Source organism: Lathamus discolor, chromosome 7 (assembly GCF_037157495.1).
Source record: "Lathamus discolor isolate bLatDis1 chromosome 7, bLatDis1.hap1, whole genome shotgun sequence".
Lineage (NCBI taxonomy): Eukaryota > Metazoa > Chordata > Aves > Psittaciformes > Psittacidae > Lathamus > Lathamus discolor.
This window is the reverse complement of record NC_088890.1, coordinates 6775074-6792602: the sequence shown is the minus strand read 5'-3', so window position 1 is coordinate 6792602 and position 17529 is coordinate 6775074. Positions and strand designations below refer to the sequence as shown.

General features: G+C 63.9%; 4 protein-coding genes across 12 annotated transcripts; 1 reads left to right on the top strand and 3 right to left on the bottom strand.

Annotated features, from left to right (window-relative positions):
- The first annotated feature begins 2316 nt into the window (after positions 1 to 2316).
- On the top strand, positions 2317 to 6040 carry IFRD2 (interferon related developmental regulator 2). Of its 4 annotated transcripts, XM_065687345.1 has the most exons (12): positions 2317 to 2392; positions 2546 to 2662; positions 2737 to 2821; positions 2952 to 3076; positions 3159 to 3316; positions 3534 to 3584; positions 3903 to 4072; positions 4164 to 4269; positions 4489 to 4626; positions 4769 to 4897; positions 4973 to 5068; positions 5213 to 6040. In XM_065687345.1, the coding sequence occupies exons 1-12, from the start codon at positions 2365 to 2367 to the stop codon at positions 5291 to 5293; spliced, it is 1284 nt and encodes a 427-aa protein (XP_065543417.1). In that variant the 5' UTR covers positions 2317 to 2364; the 3' UTR covers positions 5294 to 6040. The 4 variants fall into 4 exon arrangements, with proteins under 4 accessions (XP_065543417.1, XP_065543419.1, XP_065543420.1 ...); XM_065687347.1 differs by lacking the exon at positions 2737 to 2821 and having other exon boundaries at positions 3215 to 3316; XM_065687348.1 differs by lacking the exon at positions 4164 to 4269 and having other exon boundaries at positions 5213 to 5301.
- LSMEM2 (leucine rich single-pass membrane protein 2) lies at positions 5398 to 6934 on the bottom strand. The gene is made up of 3 exons (XM_065687636.1): positions 6799 to 6934; positions 6518 to 6715; positions 5398 to 6425 (listed from the first exon to the last, which is right to left on the bottom strand). Exons 1-3 carry the CDS (start codon positions 6932 to 6934, stop codon positions 6289 to 6291), a joined length of 471 nt encoding a protein of 156 aa, XP_065543708.1. The 3' UTR covers positions 5398 to 6288.
- Positions 6935 to 8516: 1582 nt separating this feature from the next.
- On the bottom strand, positions 8517 to 14857 carry HYAL3 (hyaluronidase 3). 2 transcript variants are annotated; one of them, XM_065687476.1, is made up of 4 exons: positions 14838 to 14857; positions 9298 to 10211; positions 9100 to 9189; positions 8517 to 8963 (listed from the first exon to the last, which is right to left on the bottom strand). In XM_065687476.1, the coding sequence occupies exons 1-4, from the start codon at positions 14851 to 14853 to the stop codon at positions 8610 to 8612; spliced, it is 1374 nt and encodes a 457-aa protein (XP_065543548.1). In that variant the 5' UTR covers positions 14854 to 14857; the 3' UTR covers positions 8517 to 8609. The 2 variants fall into 2 exon arrangements, with proteins under 2 accessions (XP_065543548.1, XP_065543547.1); XM_065687475.1 differs by lacking the exon at positions 14838 to 14857 and having other exon boundaries at positions 9298 to 11513.
- On the bottom strand, positions 11600 to 14857 carry NAA80 (N-alpha-acetyltransferase 80, NatH catalytic subunit). Of its 5 annotated transcripts, none has more exons than XM_065687477.1 (2): positions 14779 to 14857; positions 11600 to 12387 (listed from the first exon to the last, which is right to left on the bottom strand). In XM_065687477.1, the coding sequence occupies exon 2, from the start codon at positions 12377 to 12379 to the stop codon at positions 11660 to 11662; it is 720 nt and encodes a 239-aa protein (XP_065543549.1). In that variant the 5' UTR covers positions 12380 to 12387; positions 14779 to 14857; the 3' UTR covers positions 11600 to 11659. The 5 variants fall into 5 exon arrangements, with proteins under 5 accessions (XP_065543549.1, XP_065543551.1, XP_065543550.1 ...); XM_065687479.1 differs by lacking the exon at positions 14779 to 14857 and adding an exon at positions 14020 to 14728; XM_065687478.1 differs by lacking the exon at positions 14779 to 14857 and adding an exon at positions 13195 to 14003.
- Positions 14858 to 17529: the final 2672 nt, after the last annotated feature.

Below are 17529 nucleotides of genomic sequence, written 5' to 3'. Positions count from 1 at the left end.
TTTAACCCGTTACCCCTTGTCCTGTCACTACAGTCCCTGACGAAGAGTCCCTCCGCAGCATCCCTATAGGCCCCCCTTCAGGTACTGGAAGGCTGCTATGAGGTCTCCACGCAGCCTTCTCTTCTCCAGGCTGAACAGCCCCAACTTCCTCAGCCTGTCTTCATACGGGAGGTGCTCCAGTCCCCTGATCATCCTCGTGGCCTCCTCTGGACTTGTTCCAGCAGTTCCATGTCCTTTTTATGTTGAGGACACCAGAACTGGGCACAATACACCAGGTGAGGTCTCACAAGAGCGGAGTAGAGGGGCAGGATCACCTCCTTCGCCCTGCTGGTCACGCTCCTTTTGATGCAGCCCAGGATATGGTTGCTTTCTGGGCTGTGAGCGCACACTGCAGCCGGCTCATGTTCATTTTCTCATCGACCAGCACCCCCAAGTCCTTCTCCGCAGGGCAGCTCTGAATCTCTTCTTTGCCCAATCTGTAGCCGTGCCTGGGATTGCTCCGACCCAGGTGTAGGACCTTGCACTTGTCGTGGTTGAACTTCATAAGGTTGGCATCAGCCCACCTCACAAGCGTGTCAAGGTCCCTCTGGATGGCATCCCTTCCCTCCAGCATATCAACCGGACCACGCAGCTTGGTGTCATTGGCAAACTTGCTGAAGGTGCACTCAATCCCACTGTCCATGTCAGCGACGAAGATGTTAAACAAGACCAGTTCCAACACCGATCCCTGAGGGACACCACTTGTTACTCGTCTCCAGCCGGACATCGAGCCATTGACCACAACTCTTTGTGTGCGGCCGTCCAGCCAGTTCTTTATCCACCGAGTGGTCCATCCATCAAATTGATATCTCTCTGATTTAGAGAGAAGGATGTGGTGTGGGACAGTGTCTAACGCTTTGCACAAGTCCAGGCAGATGACATCAACTGCTTTACCCTTATCCATCAGGAACATGAAGAGAGGAAGGCAGTGGAGAATGGAGGCAGGAGTGGGAAGGGAAAGGCGGTCAGGACACGGTCAGGAGACAGGCAGGGGGTAGAGAAAGGAGGCAGGAGGGGGCAGGGATGGGGCAGCAGCAGGGGCAGGGACAAATATAAGGATGGGGAAGGGCATACGGTGCAGTCGGGGTCAGGGACAGGGATAAGGTGGCAGGCAGGGCAGGGAGAGACGGGCAGGGACAAGGGAAGTGGCAGAGATGAGGGCAGGGGCAAGAGCAGGGCCAGGAGCACTATTATAGGCAGAGATACAAATGGGAACAGGAGCAGGTGTTTGGGCAGGGATACAGGCAGGGGTAGGGACAAGGTCAGAAGGAGGCATATGGGCAGGTATGCTGACAGGGGCAGGGATGTGGGCAGGAATGTGAGCAGGGAGAGGGAAAGGAGAGGACCAGCAGCAGGGGTACAGGCAGGGGCAGGGCTGTGGGCATGGAGAAGTGACATGGGCATTTCGCATTTGGCCCGTGCAGCTTGAGGAGCAAGACAAGGACACCAAGGCAAGAGGAGCAAGAAAGAGTCATTCTTTATTTGCACCCACGTGCGTCCCAGACAAATTGAGGCACCCCAAATGTATTTTCACAGGTGGCTCTCACACGGTACAGCACAGTCTGATCAACCTCTACTCACCCCTGCTCTGCAAAGCCACTGCAGTCTCCATGGGTGGGATCATCCTTCTTCCCTTAGCACTGTAACCCTGGAGTCACTACAGTGCCTGCCTGTGAGGGTGGGTAATGGGAGGGCCGCAGGTAGGTGTTGGGACGGGCTGAGGTGCTGCAGTGGCCTTCATCCCTTGTGGTTGCGCTCTCTTCCCTCCTCTTCTTCCTTCTCCCAACGACCTGGGGTCCCGTAGCCACCAACTGCACCCACAAAAATCTGCAGATACGTGTGCCTTAAGAAAGTTCATGCAACTTCATACTAGAATGACTAATGGGTGCAATAGTTAGAGAAGGAGATTTTCCTAATGAGGTGCAGGCAGGGGCAGCAGAAGGGATTGGGCAGGGACAGTGATGGGACAGGGAAACAGCAATGGGACAGAGGCACGAGCAGACATAAGCGGGACACGGGCAGGGATATGGGCAGGGATATGGGCAGGGACACGGGCAGGGACACGGGCAGGGACACGGGCAGGGACACGGGCGGGAACACCGTCACAAACACGGGAACACGAGCGGGGACGGGTCAGAGTCACGGGCAGGGGAGCGGCGAACCCCGGCTATGCCAGCCCCGCACCGCGCCGCCGCCGCGCCCCGGCGACGCGCTTCAGGAGCATGCGCAGGGCGCGGTGGGCGCTCCCAGGGGGCTGCGCGGCGAGGCCAGGGGGCGGGGCCAGGGCCTCCCCGCCCCCGGGGCGGGGCTCCGCGCTCGCAGGCGATGCCGCGGTTCCGGCGGGCCATGTGCCGTGAGTGGGGTCCCGGGCGCGGGGCGGGATCGGGACCGGGACCGTTCTTCCGCCCCGTCCTGTCCCGTCAGGGGGCTCCGCACAGGCCCCGCGCCTCTCTCATGGCCCTGCCGTGTGTCCGGGCTGACCGGGTCTTGTCCCCGCCTTCCGCAGGTGGCCCCAGCAGCCGCCACGCGGGCTCTCCCGCTAGCGAGGAGGAGACCGGCAGCGAGGTGCTGAGCCACTGCAGCAGCGCCAGCGAGGGCGGCAGCCCCGCCGAGGAGCCCACAGGTGAGCGCCGGTGTCCCCGCTGCTGCGGTGTCCCCCGCCAGTGGGACCTCCGTGACACGGTGCCGCTCCGGCAGGGAGCGAGGCGGCGGGGGAGAAAGCCCAGGGGGAAGGGGCGGAGGACAGGCTGAAGGAGCACATGGACAACCTCCTGGACAAGAGGTAACCAGGCGGCTGCCGCCCCGGGGCACGCCTGGCACGGTGCTGGTCCCCGTTTGCGCTGCCAGCCCGCGGCTGGGACGTGCCCTGTCCCGGGCCACCTCACCCCATGACGGCCCGTGGTCCCTCCCAGCGCCAGGACGCGGCTGGTGGCACTGCAGAGCTTGCGCCTGGCCTTCTCCTCCAGAACCCTCTCCGAGTTCCTGCAGGAGCGCCGCCTCACGCTCACTGACTCGCTGCAGAAGTGCTTCAAGAAAGGTCTGGGCGCAGGCGGGCACCGAGGCTGGGGGTGGCGGGGCCATGGTCCGTGTCTGAGGGAGGTCTCTCGTGCTCCCCGCAGGTAAAGGGGAAGAACAGGCGCTGGCAGGCACTGTCCTCACCCTCCTCTGCCTCCAGATGGGTTCCGGCCCGGAGGGGGAAGAGGTGTTTCGCAGCGTGAAGCCCCTGCTCATCAGCATCCTGACAGACAGCGAGGCCAGCCCTGGCGCCCGGCAGAGTGTAAGGCCTGGACCCTTTCCTCCCGGGCACAGGGGACACCTCAGCTGTGGGGAGAGCTCAGGCAGTGCCTTGGGGGTCCCTGCAGTCACAGGGGGTGTCAGAATTGGAAGCAGTGGTGTAAAGCAGGGACACACCAACCCTGCTTCCCCTAGGCTGGGTGCTGGAGCCGACTTGGCACTGCTGCCCCTGATTGCCTTTTCCTCATGTCTCTTGCCAGTGTGCCACAGCCTTGGGCATGTGCTGCTACATTGCTGCTGCTGACCTCGAGGTAACTGCGCCTGAGTGTTGTCTGTACTCTGCTGGAGGGCACCCTGGGGCTTGCTGTACCACCAACCCTCAGCCCACTGTGCCAGGGCAGCCTGGAGCTCAGCTGGGGAAGGGGCACAGGGACATCAGTGACAGCCCAGGCCCCTTCCGTGAGCAGCATGGAGCTGAGCTGGGGGGAAGTCTGCCTTGTAGAAATGGGGTGTCCTGGGTGGAGGAGCCTCCTGGTGCCATTGGACAGGGTGGATCCCTGTTGGTCCCCTGCTGTGTGGCTTCACTGTGGTGGCAGCTGTGTTCTGACAGGTGGCTTTCCCCCTTCCAGGACTTGGTCTCATGCCTGTCCTGCTTGGAGAGCATCTTCAGCCCCCCCAGCACACCTGAGGGGGGCTCAGCACCCTCCCAGCATGGCCCTCTGCACTGCAGCGCGCTCCAGTCATGGTCCCTGCTCCTCACCATCTGCCCCCCATCCCACATCAAGAGTGTCTTGGACAAGTGAGTAGGGTGGGGGCAGCCAGCTGCAGAGGGGGCAGCCCCTGGGGTAGCACCCAGCCCCCCTGACTGCCCTCCGGCCTTCTTGTCCCAGTGGCTGGCTGAGGCTGCCCCCACTGCTGGCCAGCAGCAATGTTGAGCTGCGCATCCTGGCTGGGGAGACTGTCGCACTGGTCTTCGAGCTGGCTCAGGCCATGGAGGTACATTGGGGTGCTGGTGGGCAGGCAGCAGAGCAGCAGGGAGCTGCTGGCACCAGCCCCCTGCCTGTGCCCCAGCTGAGCTGGCACTGACGGTGTTGGGACACTTCAGACTGCTGTCACCAGCAGGTGCCCAGGCAGAGGGACTGGCTCCGGTGATCCTGGTGCTAGTGGTGGGCAGTGCCTGGAGTCATGTCCCCTCCAAACCCCATATTTTGGCAGGTGGACTTGTGCCACCAAGATACGGTGTTCCTGTGTGACCAGCTCAAGGTCCTGGCTACTGAGAGCAACAAGTATCGAGCCAAGATGGACCGACGGAAGCAGCGCTCCATCTTCCGAGACATTCTGCACTTCATTGAGGTACCAGAGGCTGGTGGTGCCCTTCCTGCTGAGCCCCTGCCTGTGCAGCTGCTGCCCAGCTGCCTGGTGATCCCTATCTGCTGAGAGCCAGGCACACAGGGCTGGTGCCCAGGTTGCTGCTGATGCCCCTCTCTCTGCTCAGAGTGGGGAGTACCAGGAGGAGACCATCTGTTTTGGCCTGGAGTGCATGTACCTGGATAGCTGGGCATGCCAGCGCACCTACCAAGCCTTCAAAGAGGTGCTGTCCTCTGGCATCAACCACCACCTCCAGGTAGGGGCTGGGTGCTTGTGCTGGGGGGGTGCCAGGCCGGTGCTGGTGAGTGCTGACAGGCCCCTGCTTCCCCAGAACAATGAGCTGCTACGGGAGATCTTCAGCCTTGGGCCCCCCTTGGTGCTGGATGCAGCTGCTCTGAAAGCCAGCAAGGTCTCCCGCTTCGAGAAGGTGGGTGCTGCCACCCACATTTGTGCCCTCAGTGCCCTTCTGTGCTGCCATGGGCTCCAGCCGAGTGCCTGAGCGTGGTGGGTGCCAGAGGGGAGCTGGGCAGAGGGGCACAAAGTAACCCATCCCTCCCTCCCTCTCCACCAGCACCTCTACAACTCAGCTGCCTTCAAAGCCCGCACGAAAGCCCGGAGCCGGGTGCGGGACAAGCGGGCGGATGTGCTGTGACGGGCAGAGGGGGCAGAGCCCCGAGCCCACTTGGACTGCAGACCCAGCACTGTGAGGGGCCGGCGCCCCCAGCCCTCAGGCTTTTATTCGTGTACAGCGACGTATTTAATACCTGGAGCAGCCCCGCCGGGGGCTGCCCCCTCTTTTATTTTTTTAAACCAAAGCAAAAAGAAGGATCGAAGAAGAGCGGGGGGAGGTGGTGGCATGCTGCTGTGTGCCTGCTCTGTGTGCCATGGGGGACGGGGTCTCACAGGACTCCTGCAGCCCCTTTCAGTGAGCAGGGCTCATGTATCCCCTCCCCAGTCTCATGGATGCCTGGCACAGCTCTAGGGGCTGGGTGGGAGGGCAGAGCCATGCAGGGCAGCTGGCAGCACAGTGCCGGTGCTGGTGGCCTGAGTGTTCCCCACTGCCACACTAGGTACAGCCTCTGCCTCCACAGCCAGCCTGGCATCCAGGGGTGGTGGCAGAGCAGTGTGGTGCATCAGGCTCTGCCCAGCCCTGCCAGCTGCCCGCTCTGAGCCCTTTTCCAGCCAAATGCTTTATATGAAATAGTTCTTCTATGGGAAATAAATTACAGGGGCATGGCACAGTGGGCAAGTCCTAGTGCTGCCCATGCAGCCTCAGGAGCTGCTGCCCGCAGGGGCATGGGGCTGTGCCCTCTGGGAGTGCCTTTTGCCCCAGGAATGTATTTGTGGTGGTGATTTTCTAAGACTTTGATTACAGGAGGTAATTAAAAGGCTAATTCGAGAGTGTCTTCTGCCTTCTTGTTAGGAGTAAGGGCTGTCACTGCCTGGGTGCCAGTCCTTGCAGCCATGTCCCTTTCCCTCACAGCCTAGGATAGGGGCCAGAATTGCCTCTGCTACTCTGCACCACATGGGGCGATGCTGCCAGGCCTGAATGGGGTGTGGGGCTGGTAGTGCTGTCCCCTTCCCCCTCCCGCCCTTCAGTACCCCTTTCCATGGTGATCCAGTGCCTGTGGTGGGGCCAGGAGCAGGTCAGCGGTGCCCACCAGGCTCGGCGCTGGTGTTGAGATGAGCCCAGAGCTGCCCGTTTGCTTCCTGGAGCTGGTGCACGGCATCCTCTTGGGTCTCCAGCCATTGGGCCAGCGCCTGCAGCGACTGGCTCTGCAGGACTGTGGGGAGAGGACAGGGACACGCTGGGGTGGGCGACCTGGCCCTCCTGCAGCGTCCCTCAGACCCTCCCGCCATACCCAGCACCACGTACCACTCAGGTATACAGCCAGCGTGGCCAGGATCAGGCTCACCAGGGCCAGGAGCCCCAGCAGGGCCAGGAGCAGGGGGTGGCCAGGGCAGAGGCTAGCGGTGGGCACAGGGCGCAGAGTGGGCAGCAGAGGTGTGGAGCCAGGGGGTGTGGGGCGAGGCGAGGGCCGATGCAGGCTGCTGGGGGGAGCCGGGCCATTGCCTGTGAGCAGGGTAGAGAAATGGTAAGAGCCCAGTCGTGGCCAGGGCCAGGGTTGGTGTGGGCCCCCCCTGCCCTGTGCTCACCCTCAGTGCCCTTCTGCCCGGCCGAGGCCCAGTGCAGATCGCTGATGGACTCCACAGGGCGCAGGATGATGGCTCCAGGCTCACCGCTGTCAGGGTCCCCAGGCTCTGCTGGTGAAGCAGCCTCAGCCCGTCCCATGCTGTCTGCTGGGAGCGGAGGCAGAGGGTGAGCAGGTGTCCTGCCTGCAGCCCCTGCCTGCACCAGGCACCCCTGCAGAGACCAGGCTCCTTCCGGAGGTGACCCCACTTTGACACTAGCTGGGGTTGTGCTGGGGCAGGCAGCCAGTGCTGTGGCATGGCACGGTGTGGTGGCCACAGGCGGGTGAGTGCTGTCATCGCAGCAGTTAGCGGGTGCCTGGTGGCCACGATCCCAGAGCCTCATTAATGGGGCTGGAATCTGGTCCTGGCTTGGGGGCAGGAATGTGCCACCCCCCAGTCCGGGTAGCCTGGGCACTGTGGGGCTGGCCAGGGCTCTCCTGGGCCAGCTGGGAGCCGGCAAGCAGGGCTAGGGCCGTGCCAGCTCCAGCCCGCGGCATGGCTTGGCTTGCCCCATGGGCACCATACTCATGCGCTGCTTATGGGTGTATGGATGGATATAGGGCTTGTGCTATGCTGGGGGTCCTAGTGCCCACCATCCCCCTGTGAGAGCAAGCGGGCTTTATCAAAGCAGGCATGGCTCCAGCACCATCTAGAGACGCAACTGTGCCCATATTGGGGTGAAGGGAATGATTTCATCTAGGTGTTCGCATGTTTTTGTGTGTTGGGCAGGGCCTGGCGCTGTGCCTGCAGCAGAACAGGGTGTAGTGTGCCAGCTCCAGTCCCTCCCGGGTCAGTGGTGTGTTGCAGGGCAGCCTGGCACCATGCCGCTGCCATCAGGGTGCTGCGTGACACCGGTGGGGCTGGCAGGTGTCAGAGCTGGGGGGGGGAGCTCAGCTGGTGCCCGAGGGACCCCCGGACCCTCCCCAGGGCCCAGCCTTTGGCTGGGGACTGGCCTGTGGGTCTCCCCATCATGCTGCATCTGAGGGTCACAGGGGTTGGTGGACGTTAGGTGCAGGGGCTGTGCCAGCCAGCTGCCTGCTGTCTCCCCAAACCCAAATCCTGCTGCCCTGCGCCTGCACCCCTCCAGGAACCCCTTCTTGCCCAGGCAGACATTGCTGCCCTCAATGCCCACAGCAGAGGGCAGCGTTTGGCTACTGCTTCCATCCTAACCCCAGGACCTGGTGCCACGGAGTCCCCCCGGGTGCCAGGGCCCCCCCCAGCCCACTCCCAGCCTACCTTCTCCAGCCTCCCTGGGCATGGCTCCCTGTGCCCGGGCAGCAGGAGTGGGCAGTGAGGTGGTGCGGGGCCCTGGGAGCCGGGCACTGGGTTCCCGGTGCGCCAACTGTGTCGCTTAAAATAGGACAGTGAGAAACACAGTTGGGGGGAGGTAAAAATAGCTGTGGGGAGGGGGGCCCTGTGGTGCAGTCAGGGCTCCAGCAGCATAGTGCCAGCATGGCAAGGGGAAAGCAGCCTGTGTGATGGTGCCCATGCAGCCGTCCCAGGGTAAAGGGGCTGACACTTCACTGTGAGATCAGAACAGAGCCTGTGCAGGAAAACTGAGGCACCGGCGGGTCCATCCAGAGCCAAAATGGGGTCTCTGCTGCCTCTCAGCAGCAATAGCGATAGTGCCCATCCTGGGGGCACCATGGAGCCCGCCCAGCTTTGCCCACAAGGACCATGCCTGCTGTGCCAGGAGGATTTATTTAATAAAATTCATAAAAGCATGAGGCAGCAGCACTGCTGGGGTAGGGGACCGCTGTGGTGCCCTACCCTTGTCACCAGCCCCATGCGCCCTGCAGCAGGCAGGTGTCGGAGGGTGGGAGGTCATTGTGCCTGTAGAGGCCATGAACATGGGTGAGTGCCGGGCAGGAGGTGGCAGGGCTGGGCTGGACACGTCGGTTACAGCCCTTGCCAGCCCATCCACGGTAGCAGTGGCAGCGGAAGGAGGCCAGTGGGTTAGCACCAGGGCCAAAGAGCAGGAGGCTGCCCAGGTCATGGGGCTGCCGGCGCACACAGCGCCCATGCCCATGGCACTGCCTGTAGCTGCACTCCCAGGTGGCTGCCGTCACGTTGGCCACGTAGGGACCCAGGGTGGACACGATGTAGTGGCGCAGGCTGGCACAGCTCTCCTGGGGGGGGAAAGAACTGGTGAGAACCCACCCTGGCACTGAGACCCCTCTAGCCATTCCTCCCTGGTGGGCACAGGGGACGTGGCTGTCCCATAGAGCCCATGCCAGCTTTGACGCAGCGAGGGGCCATACTCACAGCTGAGCGGGAATACGACATGTCTCCCCAGAGCACGAGCCCAGCCGCACCCAGTGCTGCGCTCTCCCCAATGGTGTGCACCAGGTCAGCCTGCAAGGGACAGAGAGATGTGACTGGGCTGGGGGGCACAGCCCGTCCCCTAGTGCTGAGCTGGACCGCTGGCACACCCGCTGCCAGCCCCAGCCCTTTGGTGCTTACCGGCTCCAGGAACCGCGGTGAGCGGCGGAAGGACAGGCGAGAGTAGGCGACCACGGGCAGGAGGCCGCTGGTGCTGAAGGCAGCCACGCGCAGAGCCTCGCGCAGCCGGTGGTGCACGTAGCGCTGGCGCAGGGCAGGCGGCAGTGCTGGGGGCAGGTAGATGCTGGGGTACAGAGCGGCTGAGGAGGCCCAGAGCCAGCGCAGCCGGTCATTGCGCTGCACGTCTGCTGCACGGCACTGCCCGGTGTAGTTGGCCACCTTGGCCCAGTTGCTGTTGAGGCAGTCAGGGAAGCGGTAGAAACCCCAGAGCCCTCCCGGGCGCAGGGTCCGGCCCAGCAGGAGCGTCTCCTCCATCAGAGCCTGTGCTGCCCGCTCAAACTGCCACCGTGCCAGCCGCAGCCGCCAGCGCCGTGGCAGGAGGCCATGCTGGTCCCGCACCCACTGCTCCGAGGCCGCCTGGTAGATCCGCTTGTTCCCCCAGTTTTGGGACCAGAGGGGCCTCCACTCCTCCCAGTCCACCACAGCCAGGCCATGGAAATTGGGGTGCAAGAGGTCACGGATGTCTCCAGCCACCCTGGCGAGGTGGGCGCTGAGGGGGACCCGCTGGGGGATGCCCCCATTGTGGGGTATGCCCTGCTGCGACAGGTAGGGGTACAGCCCAAACTTGTCCTTGTAGAAGATGGTCATGTTTTGGCCAGCAAAGCGGCCATCCTGGTTCTCCATGATGCCATAGTTGCCAAGGGGCAGCCCCACGCCAAAGTGGTGCTGGCAGCGACTGGTGGGGACGTTCCACACCACCACAAAAGGCTGACCACCTGCCACAGGCTCCGCTGCCGGGCTCTCCCCGCCTGCTGTGCCCAGCACCATGCAGGCCCACAGTGCCAGCACCAGCACCATCCTGCTGGGCCAGCACCCTGCGGGGAAAGGAAAGCAGTTGGGCACAGTGCCATGCATGAGTACCCTGCTCATGCTGACACCGTTGCTCCGGCATGTGGGCAAGATTTGCCACATGGGCCAAGCTGTCCCACAGGGGCATGCTGCCAGCCCCAAAATCCCATGGGGCCCAGAAACTTGGGGGTTTTGGACACCTGCTGCCTCAGTGCCGCCAGTGGGCACTTCAGCCTGCTGTGCCCTGGTGCCAGAGCTCTGCCTGCACCACAGCCACTGTTCTGACATGGCACTGCAAGCCACCAACCCCAGGACATCAGTTTCACTGCTGGCTCCTACCCCTGCCTGTAGCAAGGGCACAGAATCATCGGGGTTGGAAGGGGCCCCTGGAGGTCATCCAGTCCAAACTGCCTGCCCAGGCAGTGCCACCTAGACCAGGTTACACAGGAATGTGTCCAGGCAGGGTTTGAATGTCTCCAGAGAGGGAGACTCCACATCACTGGGCAGCCTGTTCCAGTGCTCTGCCACGCACAATGTAAAAAAGTTCTTCCCTAGGTTGAGGTGAAACTTCTTGTTTTTCAGTTTATGGCCATTGCTCCATGTCCTGTCACTGGGCACCACTAAAAAGATTTGGCACCATCCTCCTGGCACCCAACTTTGAGATATTTATATCAACTAATGAGATCCCTTCTCCCCCATTTCATAGCAGAGCCTACCCAGGCCAGGAACCCTGGTGAGAGACTGAGCCCCCCAAGAACCACGGTGGAGTCAAAGCAGGAACTCTCTGCCCTGAATCAGGGCGGTGCTGCAGGGGGCAAGATTCCCGTGCTGGCCAGTCACTGGGGTGGGGGATTAGGCAGGGAACAGGCCCAGTGACGCAGCAAGGACATTGCTAATCCCCTGGCGCAGCCCAGACACTCGTTGACCTTCCAATGCCATGTCTCTGGCCCTTGCTGCTACCAGCTGCGCTGGTGGGGGGGGACCTGGCTGCCCACCCCACTGGCAGCGCACTGCAGGGGCCCCTGCCATACTCGCCCGGTGCCTATCCAGCCACACGTGCCTCAGTTTCCCCAGGCTGCTCAGTAGGAAGAGTGGCAGTTGTGCTGCTAGACATGGTCTACTGTCACCCCCAGCTGCCCCACAGTGAGATCCATGGGTGCAGGACACACTGGTGAGACTGCACAGAGCTGTTGGGATTGGTTGTACCTTCAGAGGATGCATGGGGCTGGCTCCTTGCCATACTGGCAGTCCCAGGGCCCCAGCCAGGCGAGCTGGGGGCCTGGTGGGAGCAGAACCAATGTGCCCAGGCAGGGCAGGGTGTGGGACCACCTCCCCACCAGTACCCACCCCAGCAATGGGGCTGGGGAGGCTGGGGAACTGGTGCCAGACTTGAAGAATGGCAGCAGCCAGGCAGTACCAGGGCGGGCAGCTCCTGCCCACACTGCTTTAATCGCTGGCTCAGAGCCCAGGCCCCTCAAATGTCCTTCTTCATCCAGAAGATGGGCAGCCCTTTGGCATCGCGGTGGGGGGTCTCCAGGAGGCTGCGCACATTGCTCTCAGCCAGCACCCCCCTTGCCCAGATCACATTCGGCGGCGGGGTGGGTGGTGCGGGAGCAGCGGGGGGCGGGAGGGGAGGTGGAGGGGCAGGAGGCAGCCTTGGCCTGGTGGTGGTGGTGGTGGTGGTGGTGGTGGTGTCGGCACCAGGACAGGTGGAGAAGAGCCGCAGCACCTCAGCGGGTATGGTGGGGCTGAGGAAGGCCACGCTCTGCACCGGCTCGCCCAGGACAAAGCCCAGATGCGCGTAGAAATGCTGCTTGTCGTGGGTGGTGAGGTGCAGGCAGCCGAAGCCCCGGGCCCGGGCCCACCGCTCGGTGGCCTCCATCAGCCGCCGCCCGTAGCCCTGGCCCCGCAGTGCCCGGGCCACCACCACGCTCTCCACAAAGAGGCTGCGGGGCCGGGCAGCCACGCGGGAGAGCCGGACGTGGCCCACGAGCTGGCAGGGGGCCTCGGCAGTGCCCCGGCTCCGCAGCAGCAGCAGGCAGGTGGGGAAAGAGTCTGAGGAGCGCTGGAGCGTGTGGAGCCGCGACGCCCGGCTCTTTCCCCACTCCTCGCGCAGCAGCTCAGCACAGGCCTCCAGCAGCTCTGGCCTCTGGTGCAGGGGGACCAGGGTGAGCTCCTCCAACACAGAGCCCATTCTTCTCACTGGTGGGAGACCAACAGGCCACAGGTCAGAGGCAGTAGGGGACAGGTGGGGTGCTTCCCCCAGCCCACTCCGGCCTCGGTGCAGCCATGGCTGTCCAGCTGACGGCAGGATAGGTTCAGGGGGGTTAACGACAGGTCTGAGGGTGAATGACAGCACCGGAGCAGGGAAGTGGCATGTGGGGCTCTGGGGTGGGCCCTGTCAGCCTCTGAGGGGTCACAAACCCCCTACTACAACCTGTGTGGACCCCTCTCCCAGCCCAGTGCTCGTTCCTCTTGCAAAGACAAGCCACAAAGGGCAGGAGGAACTGCCACACTGTTGTGTCAGCTGGGGGTGAGCAAACTACTCCACTTCCCCCTGTCGCGGGTGGGGAGGGCCTGGCCCTGCTCCCCCACACTCTCAGGATGTCCCCAGAGTCACCCTCCAGGCCGAAGACCTCTGGCTCCCATCCCAGCCTCCATCCTGCCTGGTTTGGAGACCAGGCAACACCCCAAGGCCCACTCAGCATGCTCAGGCAGGGGATGCTTATCTTTGTCTCCCCACAGCAAACCCACACCAGGGACCCCACCAGCAGCTTCTGCCCCCATGTCTGGCCTCCTGCCACTTCTGCCTGTGGGGCCCTGCCAAGCATCGCCAGCCCCGGTGCCCAGTTCCCCACTATGCATGCCCCTCTCCAGTCACAGCCCAGGGGCTACCCACCCTGCCTGCTGCCGCCCATGCTCACACTCACCCTGCCTGCTGCGCTCCCTACCAGCTGCCCCCCCTGCCTGCCGCTCACCCTGCCTGCTGCCGCCCATGCTCACACTCACCCTGCCTGCTGCTGTCGCCTCCTGCACCCTCAGTGCCTGCGCGGCAGGAAGCAACCCAGGCTCATGGCCAACTGCAGTGCCTGGTTCTGCCTCCCCAGCGTGAATGACACATCTGTTCAGAGCCCCACATGACACCCCCCTGCCACAGCACCAAAACCAGACTGCATCCCCCTTGACTGCAATCCACGCCGCACCCACACTAGGTGCACGAACCTGAATGGCATCACCCAGCTGATCACTGACCCCCACATCACTAATCCATCACTGATCCGTCACTGACCCAATGAACAGGTTTCCCCTGGTATCCAGTAGAGGATGGAGGTTCTCCTGGGCCTTCCTTTTATTGCTAATGTACTTGTAGAAGGACTTTTTATTATCTTTTATGGCAGTGCCCAGCTTGGTTGGCCTTCCCCCTCATCTTCACCCACAAACATTCAGCCTTCTCACTCACGACAATGAGTCGGAGGCAGTCGAGGCAGTCCCTGACATACAACGCAACCCCACCACTTCTTCTTCCTTGCCGATCCCTTCTGAAGAGCCTGCAGACATCCACTGCAGCACCCCAAACGTGCAAATCATCCCACCACGTTCCTGTGATGGTGATGATGTCGGGATTTCCCTGCTGCTCAAGGGCTTCCGGCTCCTCCTCGTTGTTGCCCATGCTGCGGGCACTGGCACAGATGCACTGAAGTTGCTCTGTGGATCTGGACCCCAACAGCGGCATGCTACCCCCTGCCTCATTTCTAGCGAGCCTGGCGTTATCCCTTCCCTATCTCCTAGGTCCCATCCGTCTGCCGAAATCTTCTAACCCGCATGATCCCTTACCTACTGCATCACCTTCCTCGGTTTCCTGACCCCCAGCTCCCAGGGCCTCGAAGCACTTCTCGAGGGGTACTTGGGAAGGTGACCTGAGCTGGGGCAAAATCCGTGTGTACTATGAGGAGTAACCTGTTTCCAACCTCCCCTTCCTCCCAGGTCCCCTCTGACTGCTTGGCAGCAAGAGGCAGGGCCGAGAGGGAGGCAGACAGAGGGCAGGGGGTGGCACAGGGATTGCCCCAAAGGCCAATGTCAGGGTCAGGAGGGGTTCAGATGGCCCCAAAGCCTCAGGGTGCTCAGGGGCAGCGCGTGCAGGCAGGGACCTTTTCGGAGGGGCGGTGGGTGCACAGCAGCAGGGCAGCAGCAGCAGCAGCAGTGGGATGTGGGGACCCGCCTGGCCACAGCCCGTTGCTGCGAGGGGCAAGAAGGACGCGTGCCCGTGTCAGGCGCTGCCGAGGCGCTGTGCTGTGCCACCCCCCTTCTGGCTCACCGACACGTGCACCTGGCTGCCCACCCCACCGGCAGCGCACTGCAGGGGCCCTGCCATACTCGCCCGGTGCCCATCCGGCCACGCGTGCCTCAGTTTCCCCAGGCTGCTCAGTGGGAGGAGCGGCAGCCACGCTGCTGGACACGGCCTACGGGCAGCAGCCCCCTGCCACGGCACCCGCTCTGCATCCCCCATCACTGCCACCCACACGAGGTGCACGAACCTGAGCGGCATCCCCCAGCTGATCCCTGCCCCCACCCCGTCACTGATCCATCACTTACCCGCCACTGACCACCACCGACCCGTCACCCATCCCCTCAGTGACGGGCCCACCACTGACCCGCCCCCGGCCTCATGGCTGCCGCCATCACTGCCCCCCCCGCCCCGCCTCTGCCCATCACCGACCCCGCCGCTCCCGCCCCGCTCGCCCCCCGGGCCGCCCCTCCGGACCCACCGCTTCTGCCGCCGCGCCATCACTTCCGCCGCCGACACCGCTCGGCGCCCGCAGCGCGCCCCCTGGCGGCCGGAGGCCGCGCTCCTCTCCCCGCCGGCTGCGGCCCGCGCGGTGGCCGTGGCCGGTGCCGCGTCCCCCGGCGGAGCGCCCCGCCACTGGCACCGCATGGAGCTGGGGTTCACTGGGCGCAGAGAGCGAGGCGCGGACAGCGCGGCGAGGGTGCCGGAACTGGTGTTTCGGTGTCTCGGGGGCTGCGGTTCCCCGGGTGAGGCCGGCTGCAGCGGGAGAGCCGGGGGTCTCCTCTCACCCAGTGCCGGCTCCTGCTGTTGCTACGCCTGAGAAACAGGCACATGGCTGCAAAAGGAAACACCTCGAGGAGCCTCTCGGGGTCGTGCATTAGAGCAAACAGGAACGTGGGGTTAACTGGAAAGACTCCACACGCATCCCAACGCCCTGGCTAAGGGGTTTCCATGAAAGTGGAAAACGAGTCAGGGGGTTTCTCCCCAGACGAGCACCGCAGCCCCCAGAGACCGCTCCTCAAACGCGCGGCGCCTGCGCCCCGGCCTCATCTGCCCGCATCGCCACGTGCGTCAGTAACGGGAACTGGGTGCGCGTTTCCCGCGTTACGATGAGTGCGTGCGTGGTGATGATGCCTGAGCTGGGAACTGGCCCTTCTCGGCGTGCCTTAGGCAGAGCGACTCCCCATGCACCCGCTGCCCTAACAAAGGAGCGTCGGGTTTCTAAGCTGTCGTTCTGGTCAGGGAGTTTATTTCCCGGATTTCGGTGACGAGCTCGCTGCCACGGCGTGTCCTGCTGACCCACGGCGTGTCCTGCTGACCCACAGCATGTCCTGCTGACCCACGGCGTGTCCTGCTGACCCACGGCGGGTCCTGGTGGCAGAGGAGGCAGCGCTGGCTTTACCCAGCCCCGCAGCGGGCGCCTGCCCACTCCAACCCGCTCCTTGCCGCGCCTTCCCGCTCCCTCCTGCCCCAGCCCGCTCCTGCTGCCCGGGGCTCTGCCAACCGGGCCGTGTCTGCGGGGCTGAGGTGGGCAGGGATCCCCGGTAGGCGCCATCACTGACTCATAATTGACCCATTACTGATGGCCCTGGCAACCGTCACCGGGGGACCGGCTATGTTAGGGGGACCCCAGCATCCCCAGCTCAGCGCGGCTGCAGCAGTGGCCGAGCGCACGGTGTGCACCCGGCATCCCTGCGTGCTCGGCAGCCTTCACGCGACGGGAGACCCTGGGCCGTGTCCAGGGCCTCCTGTGGAAGAGGGAAGAGCCTTCGAGTGCCTGAGGGCCACAGGCTGCGCCCAGGCCCAGCCACAGGTAGGGGTGGCCCCAGTCCCCAGGAGCGAGGGGACAGTGGGGTTGGGACAAGGGGGTGCTCCCAGCCCCAACCCCGTGCCGGGAGAAGGGGGAAAGCGGAGTCAGTCCCACCGCCCTGGGGCAAGGAGGGCTCCGCGGGGCTCTGGGGTCACAGGAGGGGTGCTGTGGAGGGGGGGATCAGGAGCTTGAGCGGGGGTGACATCGGGGTGCTCTGTCACCCGGCCCTGCCTGCAGAGTGTCTCAGGGACATGGTGGGAGCAAGGAGCTCCACCAAGCGCTCTGCCCCGCCACTCCTGGCAGGGCAGCTCTGGTGGTGGGGGTCCCCTTCACCCCTTCCCTCCCTCCCTCAGGATGGAGGCGAGACCCCCCAGCCAACCCAGGCTGGCCCGGGTGGAGGAGGACGAAGCCGGCCCGGCTCCCAGCTCCGGGCCGACGTGCAACGAGATGCGTAGAGGTGAGCGTGCGGGTGCCGCGGGCAGGGGCTGCCCACCCTGCCCTGCCCCGTCCCACGCTTGCAGTCCCCAGCCAGGCATCGGCCCCGCAGCGCAGAGCCCAGGGAACAGCCCCACCACAGCATCCCTGGGCCAGGAACTCCCTCTTCCCCCTGGTGCCGGGTGTCCCTCCTTGGGGCACACTGGGGCTCCCTCCCCTGCTGCCCTCCCGCATCGCACCCTCGCCCCTGGGGTGCACGGGGGGCACCCGTGTCCCAGCCTAGAGCCAGGGCTGGGGACATCCCTGAAGCCGGGCAGAGGGCTCGTCTACTCCCCCCTGCCTGCCCTCCAGCCCGGCCTGCTCTCCCTTGGCCAGGTTTATGCATCTCTACTGCAGACATGTCCAGCGAGGAAAAGAACAGCCTGGACACCATCATAGCATCCATCAGGAGCAGACCAAAGGTATCCATGGCCACTTCCATGTGGCTGTGCCTGTGTCTCCTCCACGGTCTTTCTGCCCCCGTCCCATACTCAGAAGGTGCTGGGGGCTCTTATGGACCCCCCGTCTGTCTCTCCTGCCTGACAATGTCTGTCCGTCTGTCCCCTCCCGGCTGGCAGCAAGAAGACCAGAAGCTGAAGTTTCTGGGGTCCGTCTGCACCGTCTGCACCACCAGCAGCACGCACCCCTCCCTGTGCGGCACGCTGCCGTTCTTCCAGCCTGAGCTGGCGGAGACCCTCGAGGTGAGGGGATGGGCGGTCAGGCTGAGGCAGGGGCAGCGGCACAGCCCTGGGGCAGCAGAGGGCTCAGCCAGGCA

What these genes read in the sequence shown, in the direction of transcription:
- LSMEM2 (XM_065687636.1), bottom strand. Translation starts at nt 6,934, where the DNA reads ATGGGACGGGCTGAGGCTGCTTCACCAGCAGAGCCTGGGGACCCTGAC. An exon ending in CGGGCAGAAGGGCACTGAGG is followed by an intron (nt 6,716 to 6,798) that starts GTGAGCACAGGG and finishes CCCTGCTCACAG; the next exon opens with GCAATGGCCCGGCTCCCCCC. An exon ending in GCTGGCTGTATACCTGAGTG is followed by an intron (nt 6,426 to 6,517) that starts GTACGTGGTGCT and finishes CTCTCCCCACAG; the next exon opens with TCCTGCAGAGCCAGTCGCTG.
- NAA80 (XM_065687477.1), bottom strand. Translation starts at nt 12,379, where the DNA reads ATGGGCTCTGTGTTGGAGGAGCTCACCCTGGTCCCCCTGCACCAGAGG.
- IFRD2 (XM_065687344.1), top strand. Translation starts at nt 2,494, where the DNA reads ATGGCCCTGCCGTGTGTCCGGGCTGACCGGGTCTTGTCCCCGCCTTCC. An exon ending in GACAACCTCCTGGACAAGAG is followed by an intron (nt 2,822 to 2,951) that starts GTAACCAGGCGG and finishes GGTCCCTCCCAG; the next exon opens with CGCCAGGACGCGGCTGGTGG. An exon ending in ACATTCTGCACTTCATTGAG is followed by an intron (nt 4,627 to 4,768) that starts GTACCAGAGGCT and finishes CTCTCTGCTCAG; the next exon opens with AGTGGGGAGTACCAGGAGGA.
- HYAL3 (XM_065687475.1), bottom strand. Translation starts at nt 10,473, where the DNA reads ATGTCAGAACAGTGGCTGTGGTGCAGGCAGAGCTCTGGCACCAGGGCA. An exon ending in CACCGCGGTTCCTGGAGCCG is followed by an intron (nt 9,190 to 9,297) that starts GTAAGCACCAAA and finishes TGTCCCTTGCAG; the next exon opens with GCTGACCTGGTGCACACCAT. An exon ending in TGTCGTATTCCCGCTCAGCT is followed by an intron (nt 8,964 to 9,099) that starts GTGAGTATGGCC and finishes TTCCCCCCCCAG; the next exon opens with GAGAGCTGTGCCAGCCTGCG.